The sequence below is a fragment of the Leucopleurus acutus genome (assembly GCF_964270905.1).
Source record: "Leucopleurus acutus genome assembly, chromosome: 8".
NCBI classification, from domain to species: Eukaryota; Metazoa; Chordata; class Mammalia; order Artiodactyla; family Delphinidae; genus Leucopleurus; species Leucopleurus acutus.
In genome coordinates, this window is record NC_139151.1 from 71,291,565 (window position 1) to 71,308,617 (window position 17,053).

The 17,053-nt window shown below is 49.8% G+C and overlaps 1 protein-coding gene across 10 annotated transcripts in view; it reads right to left on the reverse strand.

Annotated features, from left to right (window-relative positions):
* Positions 1-16,837, reverse strand: part of ABCC8 (ATP binding cassette subfamily C member 8) — a gene marked incomplete at both ends in the record, with an annotated part of 75,777 nt that extends 58,940 nt beyond the window's left edge. For 8 of the 10 annotated variants that reach the window (XM_082844433.1, XM_082844432.1, XM_082844431.1 and 5 more), the window contains 6 exons: positions 2,163-2,351; positions 3,241-3,483; positions 5,182-5,348; positions 10,850-10,971; positions 15,260-15,401; positions 16,690-16,837. In XM_082844433.1, coding sequence (XP_082700559.1) covers positions 2,163-2,351; positions 3,241-3,483; positions 5,182-5,348; positions 10,850-10,971; positions 15,260-15,401; positions 16,690-16,837 — 1,011 coding nt within the window. The remainder of the gene's footprint in view (positions 1-2,162; positions 2,352-3,240; positions 3,484-5,181; positions 5,349-10,849; positions 10,972-15,259; positions 15,402-16,689) is intronic. The other 2 variants (XM_082844435.1, XM_082844434.1) reach the window with 1 other exon arrangement.
* Positions 16,838-17,053: the final 216 nt, after the last annotated feature.

The following is a 17,053-nucleotide window of genomic DNA, read 5'->3' on the forward strand; positions in this document are numbered from 1 at the left end:
ACTGAAGTCTAAATAAGCAAAAAGTCTTCAAAGTTTTTTTTTTTTTTAGGCTTTCTCAAGTTTCTTTTTTAAGAAATTGATACATTATTTAAGCATTTTCTAAAAGCATAAAAATTGTGAAGTACAGTAAAATTTTCATAAAATTTATTTCAAAGTTAATAGTCCTCACATTCTTGATTGAACAAGAAATCTACCCATCTTAGCCTAGCCAACTCCTATGCATCTGTCAAGGTCCCATTCAAATACCTTCTCCTCTACGAAGCTGTCATGATCACTGGCTGAGTTAGTCACTCCTTCTTCCCTTAGTTCCTTGTATCTACTTCCGAGTAGTAGTATTTAACACATGGTATAAAAATATTTTATTTAGATTTCTCTCTCCTCCATTGGGTTTCACAATCCTTGGAGCCAGCAGTGATGGCTTGATAATAATAATCAATTTAGCATCATGATTGTAAATGCCCAGACTATGGAGTGAAAGAGACTTGGTTTCAAATCCTGACTCTGTCACTAACTAGCTGAGAGACCCTAGGGAAAGTTACTTAACCTCTTTGAGCCTCAAGTTCCTCATCTGTAGAATGGGAATTAAAATACCTACCTTATGAGTTGTATGGTTATGTGAATTATATCTCAATAAAACTGTTACAAAAAAAAACTTACCCTAAAGGGCTGTTTTAGGGATTAAATGAGATAGCAAATGGATAACTTCTGCACACAGCCAGGCATGTATTAAGCAGTCAATAAATGGTTGTTACTATTGTTAATCTCCTCATCGTAACCATTGCCTCTATACTCTGACAGCCTAACCCAGGTCTGGCACATGGTAGGGTTCAATAATCATTTGCTGGGCTTCCCTGGTGGTGCAGTGGTTGGGGGTCCGCCTGCCGATGCAGGGGACATGGGTTCGTGCCCCGGTCCGGGAAGATCCCACATGCCGCAGAGCAGCTGGGCCCATGAGCCATGGCCGCTGAGCCTGCGCGTCCGGAGCCTGTGCTCCGCAACGGGAGAGGCCACAGCAGTGAGAGGCCCGTGTACCGGAAAAAAAAAAAAAATCATTTGCTGAGTAAATCAGACAAACAGACTTGGAGTGTCTCATATTCCCGGCCAAAAGTACTCAGCTGATTAATTATACCTCTGGAAAAAATTCATATGAACCTCCTGAGGATTAAATGGTATCTGCAATTTTGGAGCCCACGAGATGAATAACATTACACAAGGGAGAGTCGTAAATTAGTAGTCAGATCCCTAATTAGTAATTCCCTGCATCATTTTTGGACTGTCTATTTGTGGTTAAAAGGTTATAATGATGTTCTGCTGGGAAAATAAGACTCTGAATTTTATTAGAGGTGAAAAGTTTTCCGCTTCGTGACCATCTAAACCTAAGTGGCAGCAAAGAAACAGATGGAAGAATTAAGTACTCCACCCTCACCCCCAGAGTGGCTGTTATTGCCCCAAGGAAGGAAACTAAACCCCAGAAAGATTTTTCTGTCGCTGTTGTCCGACGAATTTCAGTCTGCAGCATCTTTAGAGCTGGAAAGGCCATTGGATATCATCTAGTCCAATGGCCTTTAAGTATTTTTAAGACATGGAACTCTTTTTAAAAAAGAAATTTTAATGGGCAAGTCTAACATATTAATAAAACTGGGGCAGCTTTTAATAAAATTTGTAGTGGAGGGAGAAAAAGCCCTACACACGGAGGTTTCCCACTCCCCCCCCGCCAACAGCAGCCACCAAGATGGCCCTGCAGAACCTTGAGTGCTGTGCATATACAAAACTGAAGAAGATAGATCCCGGAAAAGTTATTTCGAGTCTGTTAATATGACATGAACTAAAAGCTAACAAATAGAAGCTCTAGACACTGGATAAACAAATGCACTTCCTGCAACCTTCTGAATGATGACGTAACTGAGAGAGGTATTATGGTGACTATGGTATGGTGAAAAGAGCAAGGCGCCATAAATGCTCTAGGGGCACAAGCTTGCCTTCTAACATTTCTGTTGACCAGATGCAGAGCATCTCCTAGAGGGGGATATTGCTAAGGGCTCTGTGCATCATAAGGAGCTGCCCCGTTGCAGCCACAGCTCACACACTTCGGCCTCTTGCCCTTTCTCACCCGTGAGTGAAAACCTTGCAAAGGGTGCCTGCTCTACCCCTCGGTGGCCTACCTTGGGCTGGAAGACGCGATTCTCCTTCCCAAGGTGGTCCACGATTCCAAAGATGCACAGTGGTCCAGCGAAGCCCAGCAGGTCAGCCAAGATGCGGAAAGTGCTGCTGAGGACCAGGCGCCTCCCGAAGGCATGGCAGAGGGCCTGCCAGATGGCCCGGGCACCCTGTGTGCTTTGCATGTCCTTCCGCTGTCCAAAGAGACCCATGGCCAGGTCAGAGTGGCTGAGGGCCCGTTCACAGCTGGGCCCAGCCTCCCAGGATGCTCCTGGCTCCTGCTGCCTGGGGAAACCCAGTGGCATCTGCTGCAAAAAGGTGAACTCCAGGAAGAAATTATGGAACCACCAAGTGTGTGGTTACGTGGGTCCATATGGGGACCCAACATGGTCCAGGTGGGGAAACTGAGGCCAGATGATGGATCAAGGTCACAGAGCTGGTCAGGGACTATGTGGCGAGCACAGCACTGTAATGAGGGAGTAAATATGCCAGTCCAGTGCCGCTGTGTCTGCCTCAGTGTCTCCCCTTGATGCTAGGGCAGAAGCAGCGAAGGAGCACTGGACTGGGAGTCAGGCAACCGGCTCTACTACCTACCAGCCATGGGCCAGCTCTGGGGAGGTCACAGCCTTTCTCAGGGCCTCAGTTTCCTCATCAGTGATTTGGAAAGATGCCTGCCTAGCTCAAATCATAGAGTTATTGTAAGGATCAGGCTACTAATGCCCCTGCTCTCCAAATGGATGAAAATTCCCACCTTTACAGTCACTGGGCTCCAAAAGGAAGAGCACAGGGCATGGGAAATCAGTACCTCCCTTCAGGGCCTCAGTTTCCCCACATGGACAATGAAAGTGTTAGACCAGATGAGCTAAACTGTGAGGGCCATTCCAGCTGTGACTGTCCTATGAGTCTTTGGTCTTGGACTTGTCCCTGGTTCACTGTGTGAATTAGGGCAAGCCTCTTCCTCTCACTGGGACTCAGTTTCCCCACTGTCCCATCAAGGGTTTGACCTGATACTTTCTGATGTCCCCATCTGTGACTCTAAACCAGAGGGCAGGGAATGGATGGTGGGGCCATGCTCCCACTGACCTCCTGGGCATCAAAGGCCTCGCAGAGCCGCTGGTAGTTGGTGAGGGCCCTCATGGCAATGGGCAGCTTCCCAATGGCTCGGAGATCAATGGGCTTCTTGTGGGCAGTCTTGATGAAGGCGTTCATCCACCAGTAGGTGCCTTTGGACAGCAGGTTCACGAAGGGCTGCAGGAAGCGCACCCCCAGGTCCTGCAGGTCCTCTGGGGGCTTCACTTCCCTCGGCATCTTGAAGAAGATGTATCTCTGTGGGGCACACGGGTCACTGAGGATGGGTAAGTGCACCTTCTCACCACCCTCCATTCTGCCTCAGCAAAGATCTGGGGTTGTGACATCCCACCCTTGACCTCTAATAGATGGGGCCATCATTTGCCTATTCCCAGGAAGAGGATCCCCCCAACTCCTCTTGGCTACCAGTGCCAGGGCCTCCTGACTCATAACCCTTCATCGAGGGCCACTCTGAATCCCCTGGGGTGGGTTGGGTTGGGGAGGAGCAGGAATCTCCCATATACCATCTTCTCCTACAATTCTGAAGATGCCATTGTGTTTCATGTAGGGTTTGCAGAATGTGGAGTCATGCAGACCTGGGTTTGAATCCTGCCTCCTCCGCTTACTAGCAAGGCGTCTTTGGACACATCTCATCTAAAGTGTATCCTCATCTAAAAAGGGGATGATGTGAGGGTCAGTGGACGTAGGGAATATAGAAGCCTCCATAGCCTGCAAATCACCAACTAAAGCAGAGGAGTCAGGAATGCAGATCAAAGGAGCACTTTATGCTCATCAGACTGGCGCAAATTAGAAATGGCTATAGCCCCCCTTGCTGGTTGGAGAAAGGGAAAGCGCTTTCTGATTCACTGCTGGTAGGTTACAGCATTTCCGGAAGGTAATCTGCAGCATCAGTTAACATTTAAAATACACAGACCCTTTGAGCCAGTAACTCCACTCCTTGGATTCTCTCCCATAGAAATAAAAGCAGCAATACATAAAGACATAGGAATGTTGAATATGCCATTATTTATGAAGGTAAAAAGTTGGCAACAAAGTGAATGCCCGTCAATAGGGTAATGGCTGAATAAATTATGGCTCATCCACACGATGGAATATTACGCAACCATTAAGGAAGCGAAATTAACCATATCAGACTTGGAGGGAGTCACAAGGGACATCTGTTAGATGAGAAAAGCAAGCTGTGAAAAACTATGTATAATATGATCCCATTTTTATAAAACTAATATTGAAAGAAAAAAACAATACTTATATGTGTTGAGAAGAAATTCTTAACACATTATATTAATTATATTAATAAAAGCAAAGAGGTATTTAAAAGAGGTATAATAAAAGGTATTATATTAATAAAAGCAAAGAGGTATAATAAAAGGTATTATATTAATAAAAGCAAAGAATGGAAGGACACATACTAGGCTGTTAATCTGGGTTACCTGGGAAGAGAAAGGTTGGGGGAGGGGAGGGTATGACACTCAGAGAGGGAAAGGGGGCAAGCAAAAATGACTAAAAAAAAGACATGTATGCAGCCACATTTACCACATTTACTCATTCATGCGTAACTATATGAATACATTAAAATAAGCCTCCCTGACCTCAAAAAGAAAAAAAAATCAAACAAACTCAGAGAAGCCAGTACCTGAAGCTTTTATTTCCTCTCTATGGGATTAAACCCAGACTCCTACAGCCTCAGCTGTCACTTCCCCTCCCCCTGGGAGCCTGGGGTAGAGGGCAGCTGGGCCAGATGGAATGTTCCTCCTGAAACTTTTCCCACTGGCCTCAACTCACCTTTTGGGAGCAGGTAAAAGAAGCTGACTCCTTCTAGGGTTTGGCTAAGAAGAGGGTGGGGACCCACACCCAGGCGCAGGACACGGGTCAGAAGCCCCGCCCTGGCCCAGGTGTGTCCTCAGGTGGGTGGCAGCCCAGGAGCGGCCTGCTTACCCTCACCCTGATGACGTTGACCTCCACGAGGAGTAGCATCCCGTAGAGGATCACCAGCAGCCCCGTGAGGCAGAAGCGCAGCTGCGAGAAGCCGATGGCGTGGTCGTAGAACTTGACAAACTTGATAGTCTTGGTGATGAAGGCCAAGGTCCAGTAGACTAGCAGGGCTGCCGAGGGGAGACGAGAGAGCACGGAGGATGTGTGTGCACATATTCACGTGTGTGTGTGCAACTGTGTGGAAGAGGACAGAAAATAAGTGTGTCAGGGAAGAGGTGTGTGTGCGGACAGGCAAGTGTTATGGGTGTGAGTATGCACATTTCTGAGTAAGGGGGTGTCTGTGTGTGTGAATATATGAGCATGTAATTTTGAGACGACTGTGCATACATTAAAACGTTCATGATAGGCATGTTCAAAAATAATAATCATCTTATAAGTCAAGGTGGTCAGCCAAATTTCCCTTTACAATAAATAAGAAGAAAAATAGTGGAATTATTTCTTGAATTTAACTAAGTTATAGGCACCATACCAAATAAGCACTTTAAACATATTTATCTCATTTATTTCTTATATTAGCCTTGTGAAGGAAGTCCTGCCGTCATGCTCAGTTTAACGGACAAGGGAATCGAGGCTCAGAAAGGTTTGGTAACTGATCTAAGGTCACACAGCCATTAAGTGGACTAGCCTAGTGCCAGAGCCTGTGCACGCAGGCTCCACCCTACAATGGCTTCCTTGCGGAATTCCCAAGCTGGGAAGATCTTAAAGGTCCTTCGATCTAGCCTTTTCATTTAGCAGATGAGGAACCTGAGGCCCAGAGAGAGGAGGTGACATGCCCAAGCTCACTGCAAGTTAGTGACAGACAGAGGGTGAGGGCCTAGGTCCCTGGCCCCCAAGTCCAGAGTCCACTACAGCATGATGATGCTCCTCAGGGAGCCTGGGGAGTGGGAGATACAAAAAAATGAGTCACAGTCCTGAGAGGCAGTGTGTATAGTGGTTAGAGCTGGGCCTGCAGCCAGATACCCCTGGGCACAGATCCTCTGACTTAATAGCTATGTGACCTTGGGTAAGTCATTTAACCCATCCAGCCTTCAGTTTCTTCATCCATAAATGGGAATAATAATAGTACTACCTCAAAAGTCGTCATGAGCAATGCATGGAGAACATTTAGCACAGTGAGCCTGGCACACAGTGGGCACTCTTTGGACATCAGCTGTTAATATATTTGTTATCTCCAGATTTCAGACCTTGGACCATAAATACCAGGAGCCATCTGTGGATTCTATCCTGTAAATTCCCACCACCCCCATCCAAATCCACCAGTAAACCACAGTCAGCTGGTGACAACAAAAGACAGCAGTAACTAAGTCCCCCTTTAGGGGGTGCTTTAGCATAGGCAGTCCTTCCCCAATTACCCCCTAGAGTCATATGCTCTGCAATATATGATATATATGATCTTATATATGATATAAGGTCAGCCTAAATGCCTAGAGCTCCTCTCTAGAGGAATCACAGAGAGGGAAGGAGACTGTCACCCTGCCTTCATCCCTAGGAGGGCCAGGACATAAATGCCAGGGCATCTCTTGGGGACAAAAGCTGGGGTCTGTCCCAGCCTGGCTCTGGGCTGGGAACTAGGTTGAGACATTGAACTGGGGAGGGACAAATGCCACCTGAGTGAGAGCATTAGGATAGAGGGCAGGAGCATCCGCTTCTGGTCCCAGCCCTCAAGACTGGGATGATGTCCCTCAGCTGGGTCAGGTCTCCAGGTCACAAGGAATCCCCTAGCTGGGGGACATTCCCCTGCATCCACACCTATAATCTCCCAACAGACTCTATCCCAGGCACCAGAACCTCTTTAGACCTTCGTGAGGGTTCCTCCTGAGGCCAAGACTTTAAAATATGTCTCAGATTGGTCTTGCCACTAACACGTAACAGATATGGTTTGATTTGATCTTTATAAGAACGTTATGCCTTAGGCAGGGACTTACTATTCCTGTTCAGATGGGGAAACTGAGGCTCAGAGAGCCTGAGTGTCTTGTCCAAGGTCACACAGGGAGTTAGTTGAGGACCCAGGACTAAGCCCAGGGGTTATTTCCACAGTCCCATCCTACAGTGCTGAGCCCTCAGCCTGTTGCCAGACACAGCAGCATTCGGTAAAGGCTTAGTGCATGTCCGAGAGAACAGGAGAAAGGAAAGAAAGTAGTAAAACGCAGGGGCTGCTGGTGAGTTTTAAACTCTGGATTCCCATTACCTCTGCTTCTTCCCTCCCTTTCCTCTCCCTCATCCCCACACCCTACCTATTACCAAATTCTATTTTACCTCCTAATTATCTTGAATCCATTGACTTCTGTCCATCTGGGTGGCCACCTGGGTCAGGTCATCATCATGTCTCCCCTGGACCGCCTTAAGAGCTTTCTCATGGTTTCCCCACTTCCCCTCTTGCCCTCCTCCAACCTAGCCTCCGTAGAGCAACACATTTAATCAAATATGATCCCAACACACCCATGTTCATAGCAGCATTATTTGTAATAGCCAAAAGGTGGAAGCAACCCAACTGCCCATTGATGGATGAATGGATAAACAAAATATGGTGTGTGTGTGTGTGTGTGTGTGTGTGTGTGTGTGTGTATACACACACACACACACAATGGAATATCATTCAGCCTGAAAAAGGAAGAACATTCTGACACGTGCTACAACATGGGTGAAACCTGAGAATATAATAAGTTAAATGAACCGGTCACAAATGGACAAAATAGTGTATGATTCCACTTATACTAGGAGGTGCCTAATGTAGACAGATTCATAGAGACAGAAAGTATTATCGAATGATGGTTTCAAGGGGTTGAGGGGAGTTATTGTTTAATGGGTGCACTTATTGTTTAATGGGAAGATGAAAGAGTTTTGGAGATGGATGGTAGTGATAGTTACCCAACAATGTGAATGTATTGAGTGCCACTGAACTGTACACTTAAAAGTGGTTAAAATGGTAAGTTTTATGTTATGCATATGTAAACACATACACACACACATCCCAATCCTCAATGACTTCCCATCGCCCTTGGGATAAAGAATAACGCCTGTAGTGTGGCCTTCAAGGTCTTGCCCCACCTGTCACTCCAACCTTCAAAGTTCAGCTCCCTTCTGCTCTCTGCACTTCAGCTGCTGTTTCTTGCCCAGATTTCCTAATGTGCTTTGCATCTGCTGCCTCTGGGCCTTTGCACATGCTGCTCCTTCTGCCTGAAGCATTCCCCTGTCCCTTCTCGCAGTTAGTTCCTACCTATCCTTCAGTTCTCAGCTCAAACATGACATTCTCACAGAACACCTTCTGATCTCACCTGGGTCCAGGAACAAGGTTACTTCGCGGGACAATGTAAGCCACATCATGGGTCACCTTTCTGCAGGACTCCAGACCTGTGACCGGACAGTAGCTTCCTCAAAGGGCCAGCTATTCCCCTAATACCTGCTGTCCTGCAGCTCATGGGGTGCATCCTCTTCCCTTTTCCCTGTTCTGGAATTTCTGGCTTTGTGGAGAGCAAAGCTCTACCAAAGGGGGGAGTTAGTCTTTGTTCCTTGGAGAAGGACTGGTCAATCCATGGGTGGTCATTTGTGCTTTGCGGAGAGAACATTATGCTCTTCCTGGAGAATGAGAAAATGAAATCACCCAGACAGGGTGTTTCCAGGGGCACCGGTCAGCCAGACCTCGTGGTTAATGAGAGGTCTCTGTGCATGAGGAGCTGCTTCAGACACTGGCGCGGGAGGCTCTCCGAAGCTTGTATTTAACACCTCTCCATCTGTTGCCCCCTAGTCCCCCAACCACACTCACTTGGGGGACCCTGGGGTGGGGGCATCATCTGGACGATCCTGATGGAGCCAGCTCCCACCTTACACAGGAAGGTAGATCTGTGATCAGCTTGGGAAACTTTCTCTACCCACTCATGACACCGTGCTGTCTCTGGCTTAGCACAGAGAGTTCCAGACTCCAGACGTCAATTAGATGCTATGATTCCTAAAAATCATAGTCTGACTTAATGACACACGGTCTGACCACAGCCTAACAGTCAGATGTACAGCCCCGGCCTTAGACATGCAGACTGAGCCTCACACAGAGGCGGATCTGTGGATTTATACCTCTGGCCTAAGCACAGTCTGAGGACCCTTAGACACACAGTCTCAGCCTTTTTAAGAGCCTCCTTGGGTGCCAGACTCCTGGGATCTAAACCTGAATCTGAGGACTTCCCTGGTGGTCCCGTGGTTAAGAATCCACCTTCCAATGCAGGGGATGCAGGTTCGATCCCTGGTCAGGGAACTAAGATCCCACATGCCGTGGGGCAACTAAGCCCGTGCGCCACAACTGGAGGGCCCGCGCACCGCAACTACTGAGCCTGTCCGCCACAACTAGAAAAAAGCCTGCGTGTCACAATGAAGAGCCCACACGCCGCAATGAAAGATCCCGCATGCCACAACTAAGACCCAGTGCAGACAAATAAATAAATGTTAAAAAAAAACAAAAACAAAAACTTGCTCTGGCCCTTGACTAGCTGGTGAGACTAGTGCAAACCATTTAACTTCTGAGCCTCGGTCTCCTGATCTATAAAAGGGAAATAATAATGGTACCTACCTCATAGAGTTGTAAGGATTAAATGAGTTAATATGTAAAATGCTTAGGATCGTGCCTGACACGTAGCAGGTGCTAAATGAGTGTTCACTGTTATTATTTGTAACCTCTCTGAGTTTCAGTGTTCACATCTGTAAAATGGGGATAGCAACAGTACAAGAGGGAGAGTGTGGGGGTTAAGTGAGATAATGCACGGAGGAAGCTTAGCACTGAGCCTGGCACACAGCACACACTCAGTAAATGTCAACATCCATCTCTGTTGTTTCTGACTGGGACCCCGGCCACATGGTGTCAGAAGGTCTAAGCGGGCACTCCTAAATGTTGGCAAACCACAGGCTCTGGTCCTGGGGCCCTTCTCTTTCCTCCAGGTTACCTCATTTGGGCTCAAGATGCCACCTAGGAAGCCGTGACTATCAGACCTCCTCTGGAACGCCCAACTTGTTTATCTAACTGACCGCCTGACACTTGAGCTGGCTGTTTCAAACTCAACTGTGGCCTAAACACCCCAACTCCTGCTCCTTTGCCATGTCAGTTACTAATACCGCTGTTCACCCATGTACTCTGGCCCAAAACCTAGGAGTCTTCCTTGTTCCTCTCCTGGCCCCTGACCTCATCTCCTACCATTCTTCCTTGGGCTCATTTGCCTTCGACCATACTAGCCTCTTTGCCAAGTTTGTTCCTATCAGAAGGCCTTTGCACTTGCTGCGCCATTTGCATGGAAACATCTACCCCCAAATATCTGCATGCTCACTCTTATCAGAGACCTCCTCTGAGCATCCTATACAGACAGCAACACGGCCTTCACTCTCTACCCCTTCCCAGCTCTATGTTCTTCATAGCATCATCACTACTTGTTTGTCTGTTTACTGTCTTTGCTTGTACGTCTCCTCCACCAGACTGGAAGCTCCACAATGGCAAGCATTTTTCTTCTCTACTTCTGAACCTCTAGCACTTAGAACAGTGCCTGGAACACAGTAAGTCCTCAGCAAACATTATCTGAAGGAACAAATGGAAGTACATATCCCTCCCCGTTTCCCACTCCTCCCCTTTCCCTACCAATCAGCAGCTTGGGGAAGTTGGAGGTCTCAATGTTGTGATAGTAGATCACAGAGGTGACAGCAGCCATGAACGCCATCCCGGCCGGCATGTACAGGTGGAGATGGCGGGACTCGGTCACCCTGAGATAAGGGCAAGAGAGACGGAGAGAGAGAGAGGGAGAGAGAGAGAGAGAGAGAGAGAAAATGTAGATGAGCTGCGTCGTACCCTAACAGAGTAGCCCAGGCCTCGTGCTTAGGGCACAGCACACAGTGGGGACTCCAGAACACACATAACCGTATAGTTCCATACCATATGCTGGCAGCTCTGCCCAGCCCAGACCCCAAACACACCTGTTAACTAAGGGGCCCAGGCGTTCACACAGAGATGCTATGAGAGCTCGGTGCTCAGGCTTTGAAATTCATGGCCTTCTCTCTCTGGGTTCACGCTTACAGAATCTGGCATAGGGGAGCTGGCCTTGGCAGTCGCAGCTGCAAAGCTTCTGGCTTAGAACCAGCTTATCCCCCTACAGAGGCCTCAGTAGGTGGGCTCTGGTCTGGTGATAAGCCCCATAGGGAGCCAGAGCTCCCTCCCAGAACTCAGCTTCTCCACGACTGGTGAGGAGGCTCGACTTGCCTGGTCCTGGTCATGCCCTTCCAAGGCTCCCTTCTATAGAAAGCAAAACTCAAAGGCACAGGTGATGTGGCCTCAAGTCTTTTTTCCAGCACTGCCCAGCCTGCTCTTTCTAGTGAAGCTATGGTTAGGAACCCCTCCATTCCCAGGAGGCCTCGTCCAGTCTTCTGCTTCAGTGCTGCCCTTGCTTGCGCTGCTCCTTCTATCCAGTGTGCAAAGAGTCCCTGCCCTCGAGAAGCTGACAGTAGGGAAGGAAGCAACCATGCTCAGAGCTAACTGTCTGACTAGGCAGTCTAGGGAAGTGGTATTGCAGATGGACAGAAGGCTGAGAGCACACAGGGGAGGGTGGGCAAGCAGGGAAAGCTTCACAGAGGAGGTGGCACAAGGCTGAACTTTGAAGGATGAGCAGGAGTTCAACAGCGAAGGTGGGGGGCATGAGGAGAGCCATGTTGGGACCCCAAGCGGTCTGGTGGGACTAGGATATAGCATAGAGGCAGTGTGTTTCCCTTTTTCCTCGCTAGAAGAACCACAAGTTTGCTCCAGCAGCAACGCGCCCAGCCCCAGGGAATGGATGGTGATTGGTTCAAGCAGCCATGCGATTGCACACTTCTTTGTCAGTGATTGGTTTAAGAGTGGCCATACAACCCAATTCTGGCCAATGAGATGTCAGGAATGTCTGTAGAAGATGATCTCCTGCATAAAGAAGAGGCTTGTGGGCAGCAGGCCCCCTTTTTCCTTGCTTAGTTGATGCCTGGAGTTGGGCAGCCATCTTGTAACCATAAGAGAAGATATGGTGGACACACAGAGTATGGCATAGAAAGATGTGGAGAAGCTGGGTTCCTGATGCCATTACTAAGCCACCACACCAACTAAAAAAGTTGGCCTCCAGATTTCTTGTTAAATGAGGCTGTACACGTTGACGTTCTTCAAGCTCGATTAGTGGATAGTTTCAGTGCGAGGTCTTCGCACTGTTACAGGAGGTACAAGGCAGTCACTCGTGGGGGCACTGGAAACAACCAACACCCTGTCCAGGAGGTCTTCAAAATGCTTGCCTCTGTCCTCCTTGAAATAATTTTGAAAAACTCTGTACTCCTGCATACATTTTTAAGTGACATCCAAAATGTTATTTCATAAGTTTAAGTACATTCATTTTTTTTGCAATAGAAGGTAGAAATGATAAACATTTTATAAGATGAAATAAGACAGTGAATAACCATAATTGAAATAAGTATTTTATGACACGACTTAAATAGATTTTGGCTGCTTTACTGAATAATATACACTGACTTAGATAAGAAATTAGGTAAAAGTTTTATATACGGCTTTTTCCAGTGTATGGTGGTCTGGGAAAACATTCTATATTTAAAAAAAAATTCTAAATAACCTATACTGCTTTGGTTGTTCTGAATTCAGAGCATCACAGAGAAATAATACTTAAAGGAAGACAAGAAGCCCTACAGGTTAGATGCCTTACTTAATCACTAAATGAGGCTTACCTTAAACTAAACTCAAGTTCGAAGGCCACTGCTTTAACGGCCCCCCTCTCTCATCTGCCCCGTACACTTCCGGCAAGTCGGCCAACCCAGGACAGGGACTGTGGCTTCTCCTCATGTCCGTTCCCCTTCCCATCCTCCTTCATGCTCCCCTGCCTAGGGGTGCAGGCCATAGATGGAAACCAGCAAATACCAGATAAGTGCCTATGGAGGAGCTGACCTGCTCTCTGGGGAGGAGACGGCGATCTGCACTGAGCTGGAGAGGTTTGGGATACAGGTGCTGCCCCACACAGGAGGGCCTGCTGCACAGCCAGCAGGACAGAGTCCCCAGCCATATTCTATCCAGTCTCCCACATTCTGGGAATATACTAACTGCCCAGGGCTCTGCCCCTGTGCACTCTGCACCCTGTCTACGCTCTAATTTCATCCTCCACTGCCCTACGGAGCAGGCAAGGCAGGGATTATGATGCTCATTTCACAGGTAGAGAAGGTGAGACCCAGAAGGGCTGGGTGACTTGTCCCAAGTCCCACAGCTGGTGCGTGGCATAGCAGAAATGCTAGCAAAGACCCAGGTCTATCTTCTCTGCAGGAAGGGTATTTTCCCCTCTGTTGTTTTGTTCATTACAGCCGGGTGAGTATATTCTGGCCGGAGGGCTCACAAGGCATCCCTCCCATCTCTAGCATCTGTGCTGCTTTGGAAGGGGTGTTGGGATGGAAGGCGGGAGGCGGACTTGTCACCTGCTAGTTATGTGGCAGTATGCATTCTGGTCCTGCTCATCTGAGGGCTTTGATAGCCAGGAGGAGGCCCAAGGCAAGCAGTTATCACAGAGATTACTGCTGAAGCCAGGATGCAGGGACATTGGGAGTGGGAGGGTGAGGCAGTGTGTGTGTTGGTGGGGGTGAGGATCCCATCCCCCTGCCATCCAGCTGCAGGAGCCAGGGCTGGCAGGAGTGGAATCTGGGCATAGTCTGATTCCAGCTCAGAGGGATTGGACCTCAAGTATTTAAGCCAAATGTCCACCACCCTCCACCACCCCTTCACCCAGGCAGTCACTGAGCCTTGCCGATCCTTCCATTCTTCCTTAGTGAGATGGCTGCTTCATCTCCTCCTCATCTGCACCCCCAACTGCTGACACACCACTTTTGGCTGCAGTTATCTCTCGCCTAGACTATTGCAATCAATCCTAAGCGCTGCTTCTATCTCCAGCCTCTCCCTGCTTCCACCCTGCCCTCAAGTTCTCACCTAAAAGTGCTGTGCTGATTACATCTCTCCTCTTCCAAACTGCCTAGAAAATTCAACCCAAACACTCAGCCTGGCATGTGAAGCCTTCCTGCAGATGCCCCCAGTTTCCAAATCTCAGCCTCCATCACTCCCACGTGTTTCATGCTTCAGTCCTGCCGCGCTGCTGCACCGCTCCCACCCTGCCTGCTTCCCCTCCCACCACTCCCCACTCGCCCACGGTACCTTTCTCACGACTCCCCGCTGGCCCTCCCTCTCTGGAACTCTTCTGCCTGTCAGAATCCTAGTCATCCTTCCAGATTCTGCTCAGAAGTCCCCTCAGCCATGAAGCTTGCCCAACTCTGCCTTCCTTTGTCCTCCCATAGTACTTACTTGTGACGTTATTTCATTTATTCTCTTAAGGAGTCCCTAAGGGTCTGTGGAGCTTTCTCAGGTGCCTTGCACTGTGCATACAAAGATGAATAACATGCAGATTCCAACTCTGAGGCCTTTCTGACTTAGGCGGGAGACAGTTTGCAAATAGATATAGATGTTAACATACAGTATGACCTATGCTGTGGCAGAGGTGTGAAGAGTATGCTGTGAGGTCCAGAGGCAAGGTGGGCATGGGGAGAAAGCCCATAGGAATGAGGCTAGAGAGAGGGAGAGCCGACTGTGAGGAACCTGGATGCCAGGCTGAGGACTTAGGACCTTGTAAACAACTGGGAACCAAGGAAAGATCTTAAGCAAGAGTGATTTTTTTCCCTCCAAGAAGGTAATCCCAGCAGCTTGTGGGAGAGGCTGGGCATATCCACTCTAATAGGCTCTAGGATTATTTCACCAGGTCTTGGTGTGCAGATCTGGGTCCCCTCCACCCTGCTGCACTGAGAGCAGGGCCTGGTCCTCACTGTCCGGTGCCTGGCGCAGAGAGCCTGGCACACAGATGTTGGGTAAACAGTTGCCGGATTTATCAGCAAATGAAACGATATTGGGTCATGGAATGCAGCTGAGCTGGGGTCTCCCTGGGCCTTTTAGGAAGCACCCTTGAGTAGATCCACTGTCCTGGGTCCTCTGAGAGTCACTCACCCATCAGACAGGATGCCCTCCGCGATCTCACACACCAGGACGAAGAGCAGCATGAAGGTCAGGATCCAGCGCAGGTTGTGCCCAGGGAAGTGGAGCCATGTGCTGTGGTGGATGTGCACCTTGGAGCTCTGACTGCCCCATCCTGCAAGGAGAGACAGGAAGAGGTGGGAAGCCTGGCTCTCCTGGAGGAGGTTTCGTGAACCCCAGGAGGGTGCTTAGGCATTGGGTCCATGGTGGGGATGAGGTGTGTCCCCATGACAATGCCCCAGTCTGGTACACATGAACTAAATGTACTTGCATGAAACCCCGGACCCACAGAGGCCCACATGTGCAGGTACCCATTTTATATGCCAACTTCTTGTGTGACAAATAACCGCGTAAATAAACATTTGGTGGAGAGCAACAGTGTAAATGCTGGTACAGTTTTTGATACACACGTGAACATAAGCTTCCTTCCTATTTCTAGTTGTCTTTGTCAACAACTAGCAACTTTTTGCTTCTGCAGCATCTTCCTCTTTTTAATTTTGTAGCAATTTTTCCTTTCTTCTCAAAAGCTGTATATGAATCTTAAGATTTGCTTTTTTCTTAATTAGAGCAAATTAACACGTTTTGGGGGAGGCAGGGAACACCCTATGAGTTGACAGAGCTAGCTAGCTTGAGAAATTCGAGATCTTGGAGAGAGATAAAGGGGACCCTAGGAAAGAGGCACACACAACTGTCTGGGCGGTGACGCTCAACTCTGCGGAGGGCTTTCAAACAGGGGCGCTGGTGGCCTCCGTCCGGGTCGCTGCTAAGTCGGATCGGCTCTGCCCCGAGCCCGAGAAATTGCGCTCCGGAGACGCGCGTGCCGCGGTGTGGTTAGCTGGGGAAGCGGAGCCTCTTCTCGATCAGGGCGAGTGGAACCCCAGGATTGCCGGAGGCTACTGACCACTGTCAGGTTCAGCCCCTGGGAAGCACAGGGTTCGCAGGGCCTCCACCCAGCCTCTGAGGCGCAGGCTGCACTCCTCCCTGGGCCCAGCTGCGGCTGACGAGAAGGGTGCCTTGGGGGAGGGGTGGACCGGCTCCCTACACCGCGCCTCCGAGGTTACAGCCCGACCCCCTCCCGACCTATCCAGCGCGTACAGAGACCCCTGCTTTCCCCTTTCTCCACCCCAGCTCTGGCCCTGCGGTAGCAAAACTTGGGGGTCCCCTGGGTCAGGAGCTTCCGTTGTGGTGCGTGCGGTTTCAGGGACACCCCGGGAGTGAGGGCTGTGCGGGTGTGTGAGCGCCGGCACCGCGGGGCATAACACAGGGCAGGGGAACCCAAGGGGGAGGCGAGCGGCGGTCGCCTGGCTGCAAGGGGACGCGGAGCGCTGCGGCGCGCAGCGCCGCCTTCTCCTCCCTCCCGACCACCGTCGTCCCCTCCTCCGCCGCTCGCCCCGCGCGCTCACCGATGAAGAGAATGGGGAAGGTGATGAAGAGCAGGAAGACGTGCGGCACCACGTTGAGCGCGTCCACGAAGCAACCGTTGTTGAGGACGCCCTGGTCCACCCGGTAGGCGGCCGAGTGGTTCTCGCTGCCGCAGAAGGCCAGGGGCATGGCGGCGCGGGCTCGGGCTCGGGCTCGGGCTCCAACTGCGGCTGGCTGCACGCGCCTCCCGCGCTCGGTCCCCTGTAGCTCCGCCGCCCGGCCCGGCCTTCAGGCCCCAGCCCCCACCCCGCAGGCCCCGCCCCGTTGGCGCTCCGGCTCTCCCACCCCGCCCAGCTCCTCTACCTGCGGGGCCTGAGGGGTGGCGGGGAGCCCGACCCGCCGGGC